At 39.5% G+C, this 19,355-nt stretch overlaps 2 protein-coding genes across 5 annotated transcripts; both read left to right on the top strand.

The window, feature by feature from the left end:
- Positions 1-2,579: 2,579 nt before the first annotated feature.
- Positions 2,580-8,741, top strand: LOC103644287 (Nucleic acid-binding proteins superfamily). 3 transcript variants are annotated; one of them, XM_008667492.4, is made up of 14 exons: positions 2,601-2,908; positions 3,315-3,501; positions 3,787-3,859; positions 4,387-4,531; positions 4,925-5,034; positions 5,333-5,464; positions 5,543-5,684; positions 5,762-5,896; positions 6,450-6,607; positions 7,243-7,317; positions 7,411-7,549; positions 7,808-7,922; positions 7,995-8,074; positions 8,183-8,741. In XM_008667492.4, the coding sequence occupies exons 1-14, from the start codon at positions 2,672-2,674 to the stop codon at positions 8,327-8,329; spliced, it is 1,875 nt and encodes a 624-aa protein (XP_008665714.1). In that variant the 5' UTR covers positions 2,601-2,671; the 3' UTR covers positions 8,330-8,741. The 3 variants fall into 3 exon arrangements, with proteins under 3 accessions (XP_008665713.1, XP_008665714.1, NP_001340284.1); NM_001353355.1 differs by having other exon boundaries at positions 2,635-2,908; positions 7,990-8,074; positions 8,183-8,736; XM_008667491.2 differs by having other exon boundaries at positions 2,580-2,908; positions 7,808-8,074.
- A 2,246-nt stretch (positions 8,742-10,987) lies between these two features.
- On the top strand, positions 10,988-17,781 carry LOC100284953 (uncharacterized). Of its 2 annotated transcripts, none has more exons than NM_001157848.2 (13): positions 10,988-11,325; positions 11,425-11,597; positions 12,251-12,297; positions 12,433-12,527; positions 12,616-12,698; positions 15,000-15,068; positions 15,212-15,397; positions 15,722-15,856; positions 16,506-16,640; positions 16,860-16,930; positions 17,051-17,128; positions 17,236-17,377; positions 17,485-17,778. In NM_001157848.2, exons 1-13 carry the CDS (start codon positions 11,136-11,138, stop codon positions 17,593-17,595), a joined length of 1,515 nt encoding a protein of 504 aa, NP_001151320.2. In that variant the 5' UTR covers positions 10,988-11,135; the 3' UTR covers positions 17,596-17,778. The 2 variants fall into 2 exon arrangements, with proteins under 2 accessions (NP_001151320.2, XP_035823826.1); XM_035967933.1 differs by having other exon boundaries at positions 10,992-11,325; positions 11,425-11,534; positions 17,485-17,781.
- The last annotated feature ends 1,574 nt before the right edge of the window (positions 17,782-19,355 follow it).

Genomic DNA, 19,355 nt, shown 5'->3' with positions numbered 1-19,355 from the left:
TTATTTTAAGATGCTAGGCTCGGCGCCGTAGTCTACGATGTTAAAATAATATGTCTTGGTGTCATATATCATGACCTCGATGGTGGAGGTTAAGACAATAGTGGCGCTGACTTAGCTAATGCTTGATGCCATGATTTATGACATCGAACTCTAAATTTGATCATTTCTAAGTTATCATAACTCGAACATCCTAAAACGTTACCATGACATGATTATATAAAATTCCAGTCACATTTTACTATAAAATGTGAATATTCATATTTGGCTGCTTAGACATGGTAAAATCCCAATGTCTAAGTGTTATTAGAAGTTTAGAATTTATCATGGTAAAATTCTAGTAAGATATAATAAATATCCAGACTTAACTAATTTAAATCCCAATCAACATCGAGGTTTCGGCACCGTAGACATAATGCTATATTGTGACCATGTTGCCAAATATATCAACCTCAAACTTTATCGTTGATATCATGGTCTACAATATCGAGACACATTATCTCGATATCATAGGCTACCATGTTAAGGCTATCTCCAGCTGACTCTACATCCCACTCCTTATCTCATTTTTTATTTCAAACTTAACTCTGTAAACAGTGTAATCTACAATGCAAAACAATGCTTTACACGTCCGTTTACACGACCTACTGGAGATGGCCTAAGGTTGCCTCTAGTAGAGAGGTATCCCCTCTGGTGCACTAAATATAGGGGATTCTATCCGCTTTTTTGTTCAGTGACATCATATAAAACGTCCTCTAAATATAGATAATGTTTCTTCGTCTTCCTAATCTAGAGGTCATTTATCCGTATTATATATAGAGATTCCCTCTCCTCTCCTCTTCTCTATCTATTTTAATAATTTAAACAATATATATTTGAGAACGTGACAAACACATACATACCAAGATTAGAGCAAAACATGTATCTAATATAAGTTATAGAGAATTCTGTTAGAGAGTAATGAGACATAAATGAGAACCTTTTAGAGAATATGGAAAAGGAGGGATATAGATGAGAAACATGGAGGATGTCGTTTGATATACTATAAGACCATTCTTAATGGGAGTTTTGATGACATAACACTATATTTATTATAAAATAGGTGTAGAGGGTGAAAACGAGCGGATACAGACGGGTAATAGGTCATCTTATATCCTATCATAATGTATTTTAACTGGAACCGTGACCGGATACAGATTGTTAGAAACAGGACGGATACGAATATTTGGACCATATATTTATTCGAGCCGATAAGTGATAGAATATTTTATTTAGTCGGATACATGAGGATAACATGTAATTATTGGATAATACCAATATGACAACATAGTAATAAGTTCATATCATGAAATAGTCCAGTACAATGGTTCAAATATAATAATAAGATTCTCATCCCACAATAGTCTAATACAAGCCAAGATAGTTTTCAAATGACACAAGATAATGATAAAGTTTGAATCACATAAGAATCAAAATAGTTTAAATATAATGATAAGGTTTTACAAAATAGAAAAATGATAGATAATTACGAGGTTGAATGGAAATCTTTCCCGTTAGTTTTCTCACGGTAACTAGAACATAAGAGCATAAGTGACTATGCAATCACGAATCATAAATTAAATGGAGCCTAGAAGCGATTTAACGAATCATGCATTTTTCTTGTCCCAGATCATAGTAGTAGTTCGTTTGGAGGTGCTCCTTGTCCCAGATATAAGTAGACGTACGGGTTCAAAACATAATATAAGAACAGAGAGAATAATAAGGCACTCTTTGTCTTGTCTCCACTCTCGGCTAGTGTTGCTCTTGGGCTGTGGGCCAGCGTCGCTCTCAGGCAATCCACGCCGGTCGCTCTGGATTAGTATAAATTAAAATTAAATTCATGTTACAGTTTATGGCCTAAAATAATTTACACCTACTTAAGTTTTTAGGCCTTATTCGATTTCTATCCCATGTGGATTTCATGAGAATAGAAAAAAAATATGAAAGATTTTAACTTTTTTGAATTTAAACTCACGCAATTCTATCTAATTCACGTGAATTGAAAGCAAAACGAACAAACTCTTATTCGTTTAAACCTATCATGGATTATTACCCAAGGGTTTGAGAATTTTTAAACCATAGAATACATGAATCTTATCCATAGCTCATTAGGTACGAAAAAATCTATGAGAATATTGCACAAGTTTATATTAGAATCCATGAATCAAAAGAATAACTAGTTTTGAGAGATATATAGATTAAATGACGAATTTAATCCTACCATGTGATTTGGTGTGAGGTATAGATTTACCTAATCCAAAGTATTCGAAAGCACGTGAAACCACTGTCGAGAGCAATTTGTTTCATCTTAATACATTTCATCTATTTTTATTGGTTATTTAAATGCAACATTTAAATTACATGATAGCCTATAAAATTGTGTCATTAAAAATCTTCATTGAAGGAACATATTTTATTCTTTATTTTATTTTACTTATGTTGACATGGTAACATTGGAAATGGTGTTACGAAATTACCGGTGAGAATGACTTAAGCGCAAGTACAATAAATATGTTTTTGATGAAATGGTTAAATTGAAAAAAAAAACCGGTTGTAGCGGCGCCATTACTTTCGTTCACTTGTTCTCACTCAGCTCTTCCCGTTTCCCGCCCTCGCTCCTCCTGGACTAGGGTTCATGGATCCCGACACCGCCGTGGCCTCCGCAGACGGGGGGCCATTCCTAGAGTTCGTAGACTATGCCATCTCCATGCTCTCCTCGTCCGCTGGCGACGGCGATGGCTATGAGTCTCCGGGGGACGGGCCGGCGCCGGCGCGGCCGCCCTGGGGGTGGGCGGTGGCGCAGCTGCTCAAGTCCTGCTGCGCCTACTCCAGCGGCGTCACCGCCGCCATCCTTCTCTCCGACCTCTTCCAAGTTACGTTGTTTCGACTCGCTGCGTGGTAGTCATTGGATCGATTTTTTATCTGTACCGAGTCCATGCTACGTCTCAATTTGCACACATTTCCGTAAGCTGGCGCGGGCATTTGTTTATGCTTTGTGTTCGGCTCGAATTTGAAGCAAATGTCAATGCCATGAAGGAGTTTTAAGCTCTGCAGCAATAACAGCTTCGGCTGCTGCTGCAGCAGCTTCTGCTGCCTGGTTATATAGAAAGGAAATACTGTAGCGATAGTGTACATTTGCAGCTGCAACCCTTTGAAAACCAGCAGCCGAACAGCTTCTACAGAAAATTTGTACAAAGGCAATATGAACCGTTTTTTGGTTATTACTATTTTTTTTTGTACAGCCGAAAGTAGGATTGAATCTTGGCTTCTCTTGTTAGTCTTGGACAGAACAGCGGAAATCCCTGACCCTGAAGAGGAAGGTCAAGCTGCCCAAACTTATAAACACGAAGAATAAGAGGAGGAGGCTTCCAAATACTGTCACGATCGATTCTATCCACGAGAAGAACTTCCTTTCTCCCAATAGTGTCCTTGAAGTTGTTGTCATTGCCGTGTTTGTCCTTCCTGGTATGCTTGTACACTTACACTATATTTCTATGCTATGAACAAGCTATAGTTGTCAGTAACTTTCCTTGTTAGTTGAACAATGCAGCACCGTAGGGTTCTCTCTGTTAAACTTAAAACCATATGACTGGCACTTGTAATTTCCGATTTGCTATTCATTGGTGTAGCAATACATAGAATATAATTGATGGTCAAACCTGCTTACCATTTTAGCTCACTTTTTGATACATGACTGTATCAACTTGCATATCGCCACAACATCCTTAGTCATGTGTCAATCTTCTCTAGGTACAAACATATACATGCTTACCTTGGGAGACATGTGGAGCGCATCCACAATCGACATATATCTACACCGAAGGTAGAGCTGACTACATATTGCTTACTTTATATTTGTTTAACTGATGCATGCTAGTAAAGAACGCGTCAGAAAGTTTGGATGGAAACCTATGTATGCTAGGAATCCTGCAATGCTAACTGTGGTATTTATAAATCATTGTTAAACTTTGAACACTCTGAATCCTTCATTGCCTTGAAATCTATATGATATGTAAATTTTCTAGGTGTAGGATATTACAGATCTTTATGATTTACAAGAGTTAGATTATTGACCCATCACCCCAAATAGCACAGATCTTTTTTTTGAAGGGAAGAGCTGGTGTAGTGGTGAGAGCTGTGGCTTGCCTCGGTTTATCCATTTCCCAGACCCCACTCATGTGGGAGCCTCCGGCACTGGGTCTGCCCTACCCCCTCCCCATGCTCAATCAGTAACTTAGCATTTCCAGTAATTTATCTTTTGGAGTGCAGTTCATCGACAAAACATTCTTTTTATTTTGTTTTATTGTATAACTCTTGGTATTTGGAATACTTATACAAATTTTGTATCAGGTACTATGACTGCATAGGACAAAATGGTATATTGAAGAAGGGTCGAGAAGTTATGCTCACAGGATGTTGTCTTCGTACAGCCATGGAGGGATCTGGCCATGCTCGTATTTTGCCAACAGAATACATGGTGATATTACTGGATGAGGTAATGGTTCGTTGTATTTGTATATGAGGCAGCACTGCTCAGAGCACATAATTTACTTGCGATTTATTACTTCAAGTAAAATTACTTTGTATAAATTGCACATTCAGTTGTCACAAAGACTTTTAATGCCACGATAAATGACTAGGAACTTAAATATTTTTATGAAAAATGTCAAAATCATTTTATGTCTATTTTTAATATCGCTGCAAAATGTAAAACCATTGCTTCTTACATGAATTCAGGTTTGCAATATTGTACTCGTTTCTTTTCTCTTAGAAAAAATACTTTATGTGCTTCTTACCAAATAATTTCAGCTTTAGCTATTAGAGATTAAATTGGGCAACTGCTGCTCGGTAAAATTTGTTTTTTAGTTCACACATTTTATTTATGCAGGAACAAGATGAAGATGCCTTGCTACTTGCTGCACAATTTTGCAACTATTCATTCTCTTCTTTGATTCTAGAGGAAAGTAGAAACAATGTTCCGTACTCATTTTATGCCAGGTAAAGTGATATTTATTGGTTGTAATTACGAGCACAATATATTATTCTCAGTTTATGTTTTGTTTCTACAAAATTTGCAATTAGTTCTTCATTTTCTTTGCTCTAAGATTTGCAAAATCTGGACACAATCATTTTCTTTTGTTTTTTTAATATTTGTCTGGTAAAATATATGGAGACATGGTCATTATGGTTTGCTGATAAACATGTGGAAATCGATGGTATAGTATACTACTTACTAGTTTACTACTTTGTCGCACATAGTTTCATAACACTTCACCTTTTTCTTACTCTTTTGCAGGATTGAAAAGATTGAGTCCTTGGAACCATTTAGATGCGCAGAAAGAATGCAGATAATTCTTGAAGACAATGACAATGCGAAGATGAAGTTAGTTTTATGGGGAGAGCAGACTTCACTTGCAAATCTGTGCAGGTTCATTCCACTCTATATAAGAACTAAGAAGGACCAAATATTTATTCAGACTACAATAAGCTAAACATATTATTTCAGTGTAGGGAGCATGCTTGCACTGGACAGACCTTTCATAGCAAATTTTATAGACAATAATCATGAGGATTCTCAGGAACTGTGCCTTGAATATGGCAGTGCAACACAGGTTTACATGGTGCCAATCGCTCAACAAGAGGAACAGGTTTGTAGGGGTATCTGATTATCTTCATAGTTCTTTCTGCATAACTTCATTTTACTAATATGTAACGTGTCTGCTAGGTGCCTTTTACACCTACCCAAGTAAAGAGCCAAGGACCTCGGCTGTCATGTGTTCTGACTGATAATGTAGCTTCGCAAGTAACATTACCACGTGATTTGTATGGTTCAGTTGATTTCAGCAAATACCCGTTTCGAGTATGTAACTTACCTTCATTCATTTAGGGTCTTCTCAGAAGATAGATTTTGCAACCATGATGATTCTCGGAACCTGAATACTTACCACTTTAGCCTTCAACAACTGATTCTGCTGATCCTTTAATCTCTATTTACTACTGATCTATATTTGTCTGCTTGTGATACTATCATGTTTACCTAAACATACTGCTGAGTTTGCCAGTGTAAAACTGGAAGCAAAGCATTGATCTCTTACTAGCTATTGTGTCTCATTCTTCTCAATAAATATTGCGCTTTTATTCCACCAACTTTCTGCTTAATCAATAAGTGGTGTGTGTTTATGTGCTCACTGCTTACACTTTTTAGAACATTGGTTCCAGAAGTTCCTTAGTATGCACATGCAAATATTTTCTTCCATTAGTATTGCTGTTTCCCTTTTTATTCTTTTCATAAGTAGAAAAAATACTTCTTGATAGGAACACCTGATCTTTCATGCTTTCTCATTGTTTTTTGTTTCTCAAACTTCAAACATCATGTTTTCTTCATGCTTTTGTATAACATTCCTATTCTTTAGGCATATGTAAGTGACCTTCATGATAAAATGGTGGGAATCAGTCTGTTTGGTACCGTAACTAGTGTTTGCAAAGTAAGCACATCAGGGACTACGTTCTATTTGGAGTTGGAAGACACAACAGGAGTTGTTCTGATGAAGCTTATCTTTGTTGGACCCTGGTACTTTTGCACTTAAGTGATGGCCTATCTATTTATTTTCTCCATGCATTCCTTTCTCCGTCTCGAAACTTGCACTAGTTGTACCTACATGCCCTTTGATATCTTCTATGAAAAACTTCTCACTAGTTATAGCTCTAATCATGCCATCTAAGGATTCTCCAGAAGTCTCTTAGCACTCTCACCGTGATCTATTTTGGGGGCATACATGTTAATTATGTTCAAGATTAAATCACTCGCGTCAAGTTTGACTAAGATAACCCTATCACCTTGCCTCCTCACATCCAACAATACTGTTCTTGATGCTCTTATCAATCAAAACTTCTACTCGAATTCTCTGTATACTAAAACTTGAAGCCGGTATTATCCACCTCCTTCGCCTTCTAACCCTTCAATTAAATCTCTTGGACGCATAAGATATTTATATGCCTCCTAGTCGTTGTCTCAACTAACTCTTTTAACTTACCTTAATAATAACCACTATATTGTCTTCGCTATTCCAGATTTCATCATTCCTACCCACCATTCTCATATCTGTTATTTTGACATATTTTTTTGCTTCCTATGCCAATTGAACTGTTTATGTCCATCATGCACCTGAATTCTATAACAGTATATGAATGTCTTTTAATCTGCAGGTCATTAGGTAGAGTAGGAGTTGGGCATATGGTGTACATCTCCGGTTTGACTTGTGCCTTGAGTTCAACAAATATGTAAGAAGCATTTTCCTTTATGTTAGCATTTATTATCTATATGGTATACTATGTGGGCAACGTTTTGATTGCTGGCTATTTTATGGTTAATAGCCTTGAAGTCTCATGGCGTGAAAAGGAGCCAGGGTCTCTGTTTGTTAACTTAAGCTTGCTGCCAGCACTCCTAAACTCATCGTGCCTGCATAATTTATCACCCTTGTCAGATCTTCCCCGTTCGACAAACAGAACACATGTAAGTCTTCTTTGTTACTGCTGTGAGATTGGTTTCCAGAGCTTTTCAAGTTTAGTTGAATTGGCATTTTGCTAAAATTATTGGCACCGTTCTAGAAAATGACTACCAGATCACCTTTAACATGCTCCCCCCCTATGGAAAAGACAAAATATAGTAAAGGGGCTAAAAGCAGTCACAGTTTATGTTTATTTCTATTCTTCAACTTAAATTGTTTTCTGATGCTAACATCCTGTATTTGCCTGACGCCTTGATGTTTAGATATCCCATGTTCGGTTAGATGGCATCGATTGTGACAGTTTAAAGGTGTCGCTGTTCCACAACATTTGCGGCAGTGTTGTGAATGAACATTCAGGTGTACTCCAGTGTTCATTCTGTAAGTGTGCCTGCGAAAGTGTATGTGCGCGTGGCTTTCAGCTGCACTTGACCATCGCAGACGACAGTGCAGATGTCTTGGCTTGGTGCGTTGGGCAAACGGCTGTCGAGTTCCTTCAGATATCTCCTGACGAATACCTAGAGCTCCCCGAGGTACGTATGACCTAGACGGGCACACGAGCTTCCATCTTAAGCCTCAATAGCGCGCTTTACTATATGTTTTGATTGTTTTTTTTTGTGGTGATAAAATGAAATGGTCAGGATGAACGGGCAATGTATCTCTACACTCTCCAGAACGAAAGCTTTGTGGTGGCTATCGCGAATACCAGGAAGCGAGTCGATGGATGTGCTGTGGGTGATGAAGCCGTCCCAGCTTGGGAGATCACGAGAGCCCAGAAATGCGAATGAGTTCGTATAGCGCTCGAGAAAGAAATGCTGATGCTGAAAAGTTACTGTAACACGTGTTTCAACCTCCGTTTTTCATCAACCAATTCGTCGTTCAGCAATGCAGCCATATGCATGAGTTGTCCATTGACTCCAAATGATGCTTAAGCACGATGGTTAGGATGGGTTCTTCGTTGACAAAGTCCGAGAGTAAGACGTCGACGAAGGCATAGCGTTTAACTTTAAGATGGGTTCACTACTGAAAAATTTCGGTTGTTCTTCATTCATGTTGACAATAGGTTATTTGCTTGGCAACGTAGCCAGCCGACTTCAGATTTATCTGAAACTGTGCCTTTTACATCTAGGGACTTGTACCCAGCAAACAAACGCTGCCCACCGCGGTTGAGTTACGGAGTGTTTGGTTGTCTGATTAAAAGGTTATTTTGTGTCACATTAAATATTTAAATTTTAATTATGAGTTTTAAATATAAGCTTAATTAGGTTTAATAAATTTGTCTTATATTTTAGTCTTCATTTCCGTATATGTGTAATTAAGTTTATAATTAAACTATATTTAATATTTATAACTATCATTTAAACATTTGATGCGATAGAAACTAAAACTTTAGCAATGTGGAACTAAACACCTCCTTAGTCTTTTGTGGCGGCGCGCTTGCTCACCGAGCGACAGCTTTACATGTAGGCGTGGTAATGACTGCTCTAGATTTTATACTATAAAATTTAAAAATTGAATCAGATTATGATCTAACTCTATTTTTATCTATTTTTGAACTAAACTAATTAAGTGTCCTAACTAACTAATTATGAAGAAACATTTGAATGATCCATTATCGCCCCTATTTACAAGTTGTCGAAGAAACCAAATGATGTCTGGTCCAAGAAAACAAACGATGATGGCGAATCATGAGTTTATTTCTGAAACAAAATTTGATACAATGTCCCCTACTACTATAAAAACTAATTATCACATCGTGAGGGATGAAGTGACGAGTTTACATGTTCCGTTTCTCTAAACTAAACAAACAAACAAAACATAGAGTGAGAAGATGGATGACTAGTTTACTCCTCAATCCAAACAAAATATAGCCTTTGTTATAACGGTATACAGTATCTCAGTACCCTTATCCCTACAAGCATGGGATCCTAAGTTTAGATCGACTCATCAAGTTTCCTGAAGTTTTAATTAAATTCATATAATTTTTTTATAAGCGTTCATAATTTCAACTAAATATATTATAAAATGTGTTTTACAATTAACATAATTGTACCTATCAATATTTTAAATATTACTAGTAATTTTTGTATATTTGGTTAAGCTTAAAACCTTTTGCCTTCTAAAAAAAATACGAGAATTACACTATCTACCTACGAAGAACAGTACACTAGTATACTCTCTTTTTAAAAAATCGAGAATTTTTTAGATTAAATTCAATCAAATGTATACAAGTAAATATCATATTGACAATAATATATGAGTATTATTGGATATATTTTTTATAAACTACTTATTTCGTGTTATAAATGTTATTAGTTTTCACTATAAAGTTAGTCAAACTGAGTGCAATTTTAACTAAACTTTTTTAATAAAGGAAGTAATATGTAAGGCCACCTCTAACTGTGCCCACCATGCCTCCCCCACCCCATGTGGGGTGATGTTTGAGGTGAACAAGTAGCAACGAATTAATGTCTTAGTTCGATAGGTATGTCCACTTCACAAACACTCGAAACAAATGTAAAATAAGAAGTGCAAGTAATATAAGTAAGCACAAAGGATAAGACACACAATTTTATATTATGGTTTGACGAAGTCTCAAATGCTTTCATACTTCACACTGTTGATGTAGTGAACCGGCTTTGAGTCTTTTTCGACTCGTCCTTCCTACTGAAGTTTTTTACTTCTTGTGATAAATCGGGTCTTCCACTATCTCTTAGTTTCTTTACAACAAACTCTTGTTTGTCTTCCTTGTTCTATGTTGCAAGAGTGGATGACATAAGTATTGAGACTGTCGTCTAGTAGATAGTTCCAGTATTCTTGAGTTGGAGTGGTAGTGTAATCGAGCTTGGACTGTAGCTGTCTGATACACTAGAAGCCTAATCGGAAAACTTGGATGTGCTCGAGGCGGAATCGAGCGATTTGAGTTGTTTCATTGACGACCGTCCGCCACCGCCACTTTTGATGCTCAACAAATATCGCCACCACTTCCAAGGGAGCGAGCACTCAGAGGGGGATGAGGATGAGCGGAGTTTTTTTTTTCCGTTTTTGTCTCTACGACGCTTTTTTTTCAAAACGGAAAATACTGGGCGGTTTTTTTTAGGGGGTGGCTGTTTGAGCTCTTTGGCAAAGTTTGAAACTAACCATACGCCTTCCATATGTCACAGCGTGCCGATGCTACGCGTGTTCATCACCGTCGTACGGTTCTTAAAACGTTGCTCTGTGCGTTGTTGCATATACCATTCACCTGTTACCTTATCCTGGCATTCGATCTGATCCGGATCCAGTTGCCACCCCCGCGCACCCGTGCCACGCGTGTTCCAGAGCGCAGGAATGGTGAGGCTGACCGGTGGGCCCAACTGTACAGGAGACAAAAGACTACAGGTCATCATCACGGGATCTCCCGACGGAACGGAACGGATATATAACAAGCCTAGGGCTAGGGGTAGCCAGGCCCAGGAAGAGAGAGAAGGTTCTCCAAGTCAATCGCAATCACGAAGAGTCATCACGCCATACGACACGGAGGACACCGAGCCGGAGGCGAAGTCGGTGCGCAGCGCGAGAGTAGCGGCGAGTCGGCAACCATCAAGCAACTGCATGGCCGCGGTACCCGCCAGCGCCCCCGCCGCCGCCGAGGCGGCGGAGCTCGTGCCGACGCTCTCCTCGCTGGAGCCGGTCTACGGCGCGGGCGCGCAGCTCGACGAGTCGCGCCTCCGCTTCGCCCGCCTCGGGGACCGCTTCCACGCCGTCTACGGCGCCCGCCCCGCGCTCTTCGCCCGCTCCCCAGGTCCGTCCGCCTCCGTCCCCTGGACTGCGTGTGTGTGCTTGAGCTGAGGCTGAGTCTGAGTCTGGCCCCGCCGGCGCCGCGGGCTGGCTGTTGCTGCAGGGAGGGTCAATCTGATCGGGGAGCACATCGACTACGAGGGCTACTCGGTGTTGCCGATGGCCATCCGCCAGGACATGATCGTCGCCATCCGAAGGGCCAACGGCGCCCAGGTGAGGGTCGCCAACGTCGACGACAAGTACCCCCTCTGCGTTTACCCCGCCGACCCAGACAAGGTGCTCCCTGCTCTATCCACATCCATCTAGATAGATTGGTATTGCGGTTTCTGATCCGATCGGGGCTTCATTTCGGCGGTTATTTGGAGGTTCCTATCACGGGGAATTTTTAGTTGAAATTCTCCAACCAATCTGCCTTTTTTAATATAAATTTACTAGGTACGGCACGAGAATCTCGTTCCTACCATCGGAGCGCGGCGGCGGTTCCGATTAATTAGCATAACGTAACAAAAAGCCCGTGGGGTGGGGGACCTCGGCAGGGGAGTCCGGTACCTTACCCGTGAACTGACCTGCTTTGGACTTGAAAGGTCCTTCCCTGCTACTCGAGCGCAGTGGGAGCAGTTGACTAGCAGGACAGTTCGAGCGACCCGATTGCAGTAAATAGTGGACTTGTAAATTCCAGTAGTTTCTTGGCCGTGCTGCAGGCAATGTATTCTTGTGTCAGGTATAAATTTCCAATTACTTGTTGGTGATATGTTTCTTTTTTTTAAATAACAAACTGAATATGTCTGCTGATTAGAGTCATATGGCTAGTACGAGCTCTGCCCTTTTGTCGCTAAAATATGACATTCTTGTGGTGTCTAGTTTCTGCAGTATTGTTAGTTTGTTGGCCCTGACCTTATCAACATTGAGTGTTTTGTTTCTGGTGATAGGAAATTGACGTAAAAAATCACAAATGGGGGCACTATTTCATGTGTGGGTAAGTTACGATTTTGAATTCTTGCTGCAGATGCCTGAATTGTTGAAGTATTCTGTTCCCTATTATTTTGATTGTAGAATAAAAAATGACCGTATCAGTATATGATATGTTCGTATCTTGATTTGCAATCTGCAGATACAAGGGAGTTTATGAATACTGTAGATCAAAAGGGATAGATCTGGGCAAACCTGTTGCGCTTGACGTCGTTGTTGATGGCACAGTTCCTCAAGGTTTGATTTAGTGCTTTGGGTGTACAAATATATCCTTCTGTTCATGTTTATAAAAATAAAGGATTGCTGCTGTTATTTCTCCTGTTAGGCTCTGGACTGTCAAGCTCAGCAGCATTTGTCTGTTCAGCAACAATTGCTATCATGGGAATCCTTGACAAAAACTTTCCAAAGGTATTACTTAATGCAAGTAATTAATTTTGTAAGCGCTAATATGCCACACAATTTGCAATAAGCAAGATCCTTTTGTCTTTATATCAATTTGAAAACATTTAAAGTTCAAGCGTATAGACATGCCTTCAAAAAAAAGGGCATTCAAACAGACATCTGGCGCAGAAACAGTGGGGCTCTCAAAAGTCTGAGGAGCTGCATCCAAACATCCCTGTCTCCCATGAAGCACAGCAGATTCCAGCATTGAGGAGCTTTGTACGTCGTTGCTCCAAGTGATTCTTACTGATCGGAGTGTCTGAGATTGCAATTGCTGCACAAAAGCCTCCATCTTCACCCCCAGATCTTGTTCTAGCAAAGGCCTCCACCGTTCCAGCATCTCGACGATTGCCATCAGCAGACCTCTCCTATCCACATATTTCCCTGAAAACAGACACCATTGCAAAATTTGCAGAGACACCATAAGACAGCTGAGGTGATAATGTTGAAAATTCACATACTTTTTATTGGCAATCCATCTAGTAGCAATAAACTCAAAGTCCATCTCCATCCTGCTGTTAAGCAGATCTGAAATGATATTCCAGTACCTTTTAGCAACACATCAATCAAATAAAAGATGGATAACAGATTCTAAAAAAAACTCGACCGGGGAGGGAAAGACCGCCCTCCTGGTATTATATTAAGAAGAGACCGAAACATGATCCCGCTCGAGAAAACCCCCATACCCTGGCCTCCATCAGTCTATCACTAACAAGCCGATCAGCTGCCCACTCTGCAACGACCCAACCGAAAAGTGGCGCGCAGGATATCGATCCCCGAGAGCGGATGGGGCATAGCGAGAGGATTTTTTTAATCAAGCCCGAAATTCGTCTTCGAGGGGGATTGAACCCGGGACCTGGAGGTGCTACTCGGAAGCCTTAACCATTACACTAGAGGCCCTTTCGCATGGATAACAAATTCTCTCATTACAAAACAAACAAGATTGATTCAACACCTCTCTCCTTTTAGCTAAATTGTCTCTGGCTTACAATTTATTTCTAGCCAGTAACCACAAAATCTGGACCCTAGGGGGAATTTTAAGCTTAGAAACAGCATGAACATACACTAGAGTAACACCTCTGTGATTAATCACTGCATAAAGAGACTACAAAATATTGATCATTGGAGCTAAAGCTTCAGATGATCTAATCCTCTATAGATGTATCTACATCTTCAACTATCTCTAACAGTTCTTCATACCAAAGATTCATCAGCCTTTCTAAACGCTCCTCCTAAAGGAGAGTTTTAAGCTCTCCCCACCCCAAGCCTCATAAATAGTCTTGCCATGCTATTCGTTTGTAATATAAAGAGGCTAAAATTGGATAGCTAAACTTGAATTACCAAACCAGTGATCTTACCAGAAAGAATTTTCTTACCACCACCATTTTCCAATAATCCCCATCTGGGCACCCTGCATAGCCTACATGTCCCCTTTTCCAAAATGTTTTGGTTATGAGTTCTATATTTGTAATCTACAATCTTGGTTGAAATTGAGCTAGAATGTAGCTGGTATCTAAAGATCCAAGAAGGCAAGAACTTAACAAAGCTAGATTGAAACTTCTTACGTCAGGGATCCCAAATCCCTCTACTTCTTCTGGGCTATTAATTGCCAATTAGCCAGATGGTATCTATGTTTGTCTTCATTATTGTTCCACAAAAAGTGGGCCATTTGAGAATTAGTCATGTCTATTGCCCATCCTAGGAACTTAATAATAGAAAGCAAGTAGATTGGGATGCTTGCTAAACAAGTTTTCATTGAAGTTAAGTGTCATGCATAGGACAACCACCTTCCTCTCCACCCAGCTATTCTCTTAATCACTTTATCAATAACAGGTTGAAGGTCCTCCCTGCTTAACTTTGGAAAGTGCAGAGGGACATCTAACTGTTTCAGGGGGAACTCGCTCTTTATGCAACAGAAAATTCTAGCAAAACTGCAAAACCATTGATTCTATCTTCCTCCAAACCAATTGTCAGCAGATCACTCTTAGCATAGTTAATTTCATGCCAGTCATTTGCCTTTATGTCAAATGGAGATATAAGTGGCAGATACAGCAGAAGTAAACCCCCTAGTTACCTACAATGACATACAAATTGGATATCCTAAATTGAAGGTGGTTGCTGCTTATGCTGATGCATTGTTTCTGACATTAACAAGATTGGTGATAAGATGAATTCCATCCATTTATATTCTTTTAATATGTGTTTAGCACAGCAAACTTCCAGTGGTCCATTCCTATTTATATTACTTATTATATTCAAACCGTGCAGAAAGAAGTTGCTCAATTCACTTGTCTGTCTGAGCGCCACATTGGAACGCAATCTGGCGGCATGGATCAGGTAATATAATCCAGGAATTTCTTATAGAGATTTGTAGGGTGTTTCATTTTTTTGTAAGTATTGTCAGTTGTTAAAGTAAATTAAAATGCTTTTCTTAACTCAATTGATTTGTTCCCATTTATCATTTCATTGTATTTTTGCAGGCTATATCTATCATGGCGAAACCTGGATTCGCTGAGTTGATAGATTTTAATCCAATCCATGCAACTGACGTCCAACTACCTTCAGGTGGTACATTTGTGATCGCCCATTGTTTGGCCGAGTCCAAGAAAGCAGAGACAGCTGCAACAAATTATAATAACCGTGTTGTGGAGTGTCGCTTAGCAGCGGTAAATGACTAATTAGTTTCTTATGGGCTTCCTTCAAAAAATATTTTCAGTCTCATGCTCCTTTTTTAATACTGTATTGTGACAGTACACCTATTGCACCAAAACAAATGACCAATATCTTAATAGTACTCAATTATTATCAATTGTATTTTTTATAAAAAGGAAATGAAACAAGCAACACTGCAGCTTACGTGATTCAGATTCTAAGGAAATATCACCGTTTTCTGTTGTATTTGGGCTTGAGCATGGTACTGGTTGTACAACCAGAAGGTTTCATTGTCATTTCTGTATATTGAGCTAATAGCTTTCACTTACACTTTTCAGATTGTTCTTGCCATCAAACTTGGGATGGATAGGAAAAAGGCTATCTCCTCCGTTACAACCCTCTCCGATGTTGAGGGGCTATGTGTTTCTTTTGCTGGGAGAGAAGGTTCATCTGATCCTGCAGTAGCTGTGAAGGTGCACGACTTCTACCATGACTTTAGACTATTGGCTAGAGAAATATACTTATGACTATGAATAATTGCCTGCCCCGTCTTCATTGTTTGTTCTTGAAGAGAGATTCACAGTGGTAGATTGTTGTTTTACAATTTCATTAGCGACTGGTTCGGCCTGTCCATCCAATTTATTTCTTGAGAACACATATGCGGACTGTGCATAATCACATCAAGGAAGAAATAAAAGATGACACTCTATCCAGATCACAAAGGACGAACAACCAATTCGAAGCCCTTGCCTTGATGAGCCACTGGGTGGAACCTTTTAGTTCCCTTTTCTGCATCTTCTTATTCTTCCCTGAGTAGGACAAGGTTAATTTCAGTTTTATGGATATGTACCAGATATGATCATTAATGATATTCCTTTGTTGAGTGGGCAGGTTTTTTTCCCCAACATAGTTTCTTTGCTAGATTTTCCTTATTACAGTTTTGAACTTTTGATATTGTGTGATGTTATTCAGTAGGATGGTTGTTTATCTTGTTTTGATGTTGGCAAATGATACTTTGAATTTCTGTTGTCTGAAAGAAAAGATCAATGCTGTGCAAGATGGAGTATCGAGGATAATTTTTTAAGCCATACATGTTCCTCATATTGTTGTGCCATATTGCAGAAACTTCTGCATGAGGACCCATATACAGCTGGAGAAATAGAGAAAATTACAGGAGAAGGCCTGACATCTGTCTTCCAGGGCTCTCAGACGTCATTGGATGTTATAAAAGCGGCAAAGCACTACAAGCTATTTCAGGTGGATTTCATGTGCTTATTATTTGTACTCTTGTAGCCATCCAAGTTGTGCTATTCCATGATTGACCATCTGACAGAATTCGAGATAAAGTGTTCATGAGAACAGTTGCTCGTGGTCAGAGGACCTATTTGCGAGTTTAGAACACTTTGAATAGAAGCTTGCTAGTTTGTTAACATAGATGCTACTTGCACCGTGTGGTGATGCTATTGTTAATTTCAGCGTGCGACCCATGTCTACTCTGAAGCAAGGAGGGTTTATGCTTTCAGGGATACTGTCTCTTCAAAACTCAGGTGGGCCCACTATTCGTAATCTGCATTTTCTCTAGGTTGTGTATCCTCACAGTACATTGGAAGTTAGTCGTAAAAATGTGTGCTTTGTCATAACATAACGCATACGACATACTGCTGCAGTGAGGAAGGCAAGCTTAAGAAACTTGGTGATCTTATGAACGAGAGCCATTACAGCTGCAGCGTGCTATACGAATGCAGGTACCTTTGCAGTGTACTGTTCAGCTTCTGAAATTAGCGTGCTGTAAACAGATGTTGCTTTACAAAACTTAGGAACACACTGACGCATATATTTCACTATATACCAGTTGCCCTGAGCTGGAGGAGCTTGTGAAGGTCTGCAGAGACAACGGAGCACTGGGAGCACGTCTGACAGGAGCTGGGTGGGGTGGCTGCGCGGTTGCTCTGGTCAAGGAGCCCATCGTCCCTCAGTTCATTCTGAAACTAAAGGCAAGCAAGCTGTCTTGTTTACAACTGGAGTAGTGTGATGGTGCATGCATCCTCTGTTTTTCTTTCTCCATGGCTTGGCTTTGGCTCTAATGCTTATTTTTACGCAGGAAATGTACTACAAATCAAGGATTGACAGGGGAGTAATCAAGCAGGGCGATGTGGGCCTATACGTGTTCGCATCCAAGCCGTCGAGCGGCGCGGCCATACTGAGGTTGTAGGCAGGCAGGAAGGCAGAGGCAGCCGCTATTCTTTTCACGAGTGTGGTGGCCCTGTAAAACATGGAATAAAGTTGCCATGAACACCGAACCCTTGTAGTAGCGTTGAATTATCTCAGACAACACGCGCATTAAATTGATATCTATCTACAGGAGTAACACACGAGCGAACCATGCTGTTTTAAATCCTCTTTCTTGCTATTCTCGTTTTTCGTTGGTTCACCGGCCATTTCGTGGAGTTGTTTCCAGTAACGTAAAATATAACGATACGTAGATAAAACTATCACCCTCGAAGTATAATTTTCTTTTCTTAGATATTTAAGTAATCCTGTCACTCATCTTGAGTTGGTAATCGATCCATGCATTGTCCTATAAAATTCGGTCTCAGTGAGAATTACACATAAGTTTTATTTGCATTTAATAGTCTGTCATGTAGGCGTTTTTGATGATATGATAATCTATACCGCTATATAATATATCATTTTAAACTTTGTAAAGTCTATCCAACTAACTCATCTCCACGTCCATAACATATACTCCCTTTATTCCAAAAAACAAGGCATATTTTTTTAAAAAAAAAAATCTTTAAAGTGAAACTTTGACATCAATTTCTTTTAAAATATGACATCAACAAATACAAATTAAACAATAGAGTGTTGACGCTTCGTATCTATTTGTTTAACGTTGTTGCTATGTTAGCCATCAATATTATTCTGGTGATAAAATTCGGATACAGAAATAAGATATAAGTTTTTCCGTATGTTTCCGTCCGTCTAGTATTTTTAAGAAAAGAGAAGAAATAAGTTACATCATCTAGATAGAACTCTATTATCAACTTTCTGTGAATCGTAAACTAAAAATATCTAAAAATGTATACTATAAAACTCTTTGTTAGAAGTTGATCTTTCATCCAAATTTTTCTTCCACTATGTATTATTGACATGATGGCGATTTTGTTGACACGCATGGCTGCATGCCTGCATGTGCGATGGACACTGGACCTGCGCCGCTGGATGCCTGGATCCGCGCGTTTACATTTGGTGGCCATCAAGTCCGTCATCTTTTCCGAGGTGCTACAAGTAGAGATGACAATAGGTACCCGCTACCCGAAACCCGATGAGTTTTTGCTCTATTAGGGTATGGGTTTGGATCAATTTCTATACCCATGGGTTTGTTAATGGGTTCAAATGGAAACCCAATGAGTACGTGGACATGGATTTGTTCTTCCACTACCCATACCCGCAAACCCATGGGTTTTTAAAACCCGCCTTAAAATCAATATTCCTTATAAATATGTCTTATAATATTATTAATTGAATATGTTCTAATTAAAATAAACTTCATGTAACAAATTTTAAGCTAAAATTAGTTATCACTTGTTCCTTTTATGCTAGCTTATTAATATATTGATTGTCATTTACATGATGAATTATTTTTTATGTTGATGTTAGTGGGTATGGGAAACCCGTTGGGTACCCGAAACCCGCATGGGTATGGGTTTGGGCAAATTTTATACCCGTCATGGGTATGGGTTTTTTAGCGGGCATATTTTTTTTCGCGGGTATGGGTTTGGGTAAGTAATACCCAGCGGGTTTTTACACATTGCCATCTCTAGCTACAAGTCTACAACTCCGTTGACCATTGCAAGCATAATTGCTTTGGACCATCCAAACTACGGGCTACCACACTAGTAGAGTCGTATCCCAAAACCTTGAGCTTGGTTGCCATGTGTGTCCACGTCATTTCAATGCCTAAAAAAATTA

This window comes from Zea mays, chromosome 1 (genome assembly GCF_902167145.1).
Source record: "Zea mays cultivar B73 chromosome 1, Zm-B73-REFERENCE-NAM-5.0, whole genome shotgun sequence".
Lineage (NCBI taxonomy): Eukaryota > Viridiplantae > Streptophyta > Magnoliopsida > Poales > Poaceae > Zea > Zea mays.
This window is presented reverse-complemented; position numbering and strand designations above follow the sequence as displayed.

Bases quoted from the DNA above. Each gene is read 5' to 3' on its own strand.
- LOC103644287 (XM_008667491.2), top strand. From the start codon at position 2,672: ATGGATCCCGACACCGCCGTGGCCTCCGCAGACGGGGGGCCATTCCTA. The intron at 5,685-5,761 runs GTTTGTAGGGGT...CGTGTCTGCTAG, and splicing joins TCGCTCAACAAGAGGAACAG to GTGCCTTTTACACCTACCCA. The intron at 6,608-7,242 runs GTACTTTTGCAC...TTTAATCTGCAG, and splicing joins CTTATCTTTGTTGGACCCTG to GTCATTAGGTAGAGTAGGAG.
- LOC100284953 (NM_001157848.2), top strand. From the start codon at position 11,136: ATGGCCGCGGTACCCGCCAGCGCCCCCGCCGCCGCCGAGGCGGCGGAG. The intron at 12,528-12,615 runs GTTTGATTTAGT...TTCTCCTGTTAG, and splicing joins TGATGGCACAGTTCCTCAAG to GCTCTGGACTGTCAAGCTCA. The intron at 15,069-15,211 runs GTAATATAATCC...GTATTTTTGCAG, and splicing joins AATCTGGCGGCATGGATCAG to GCTATATCTATCATGGCGAA.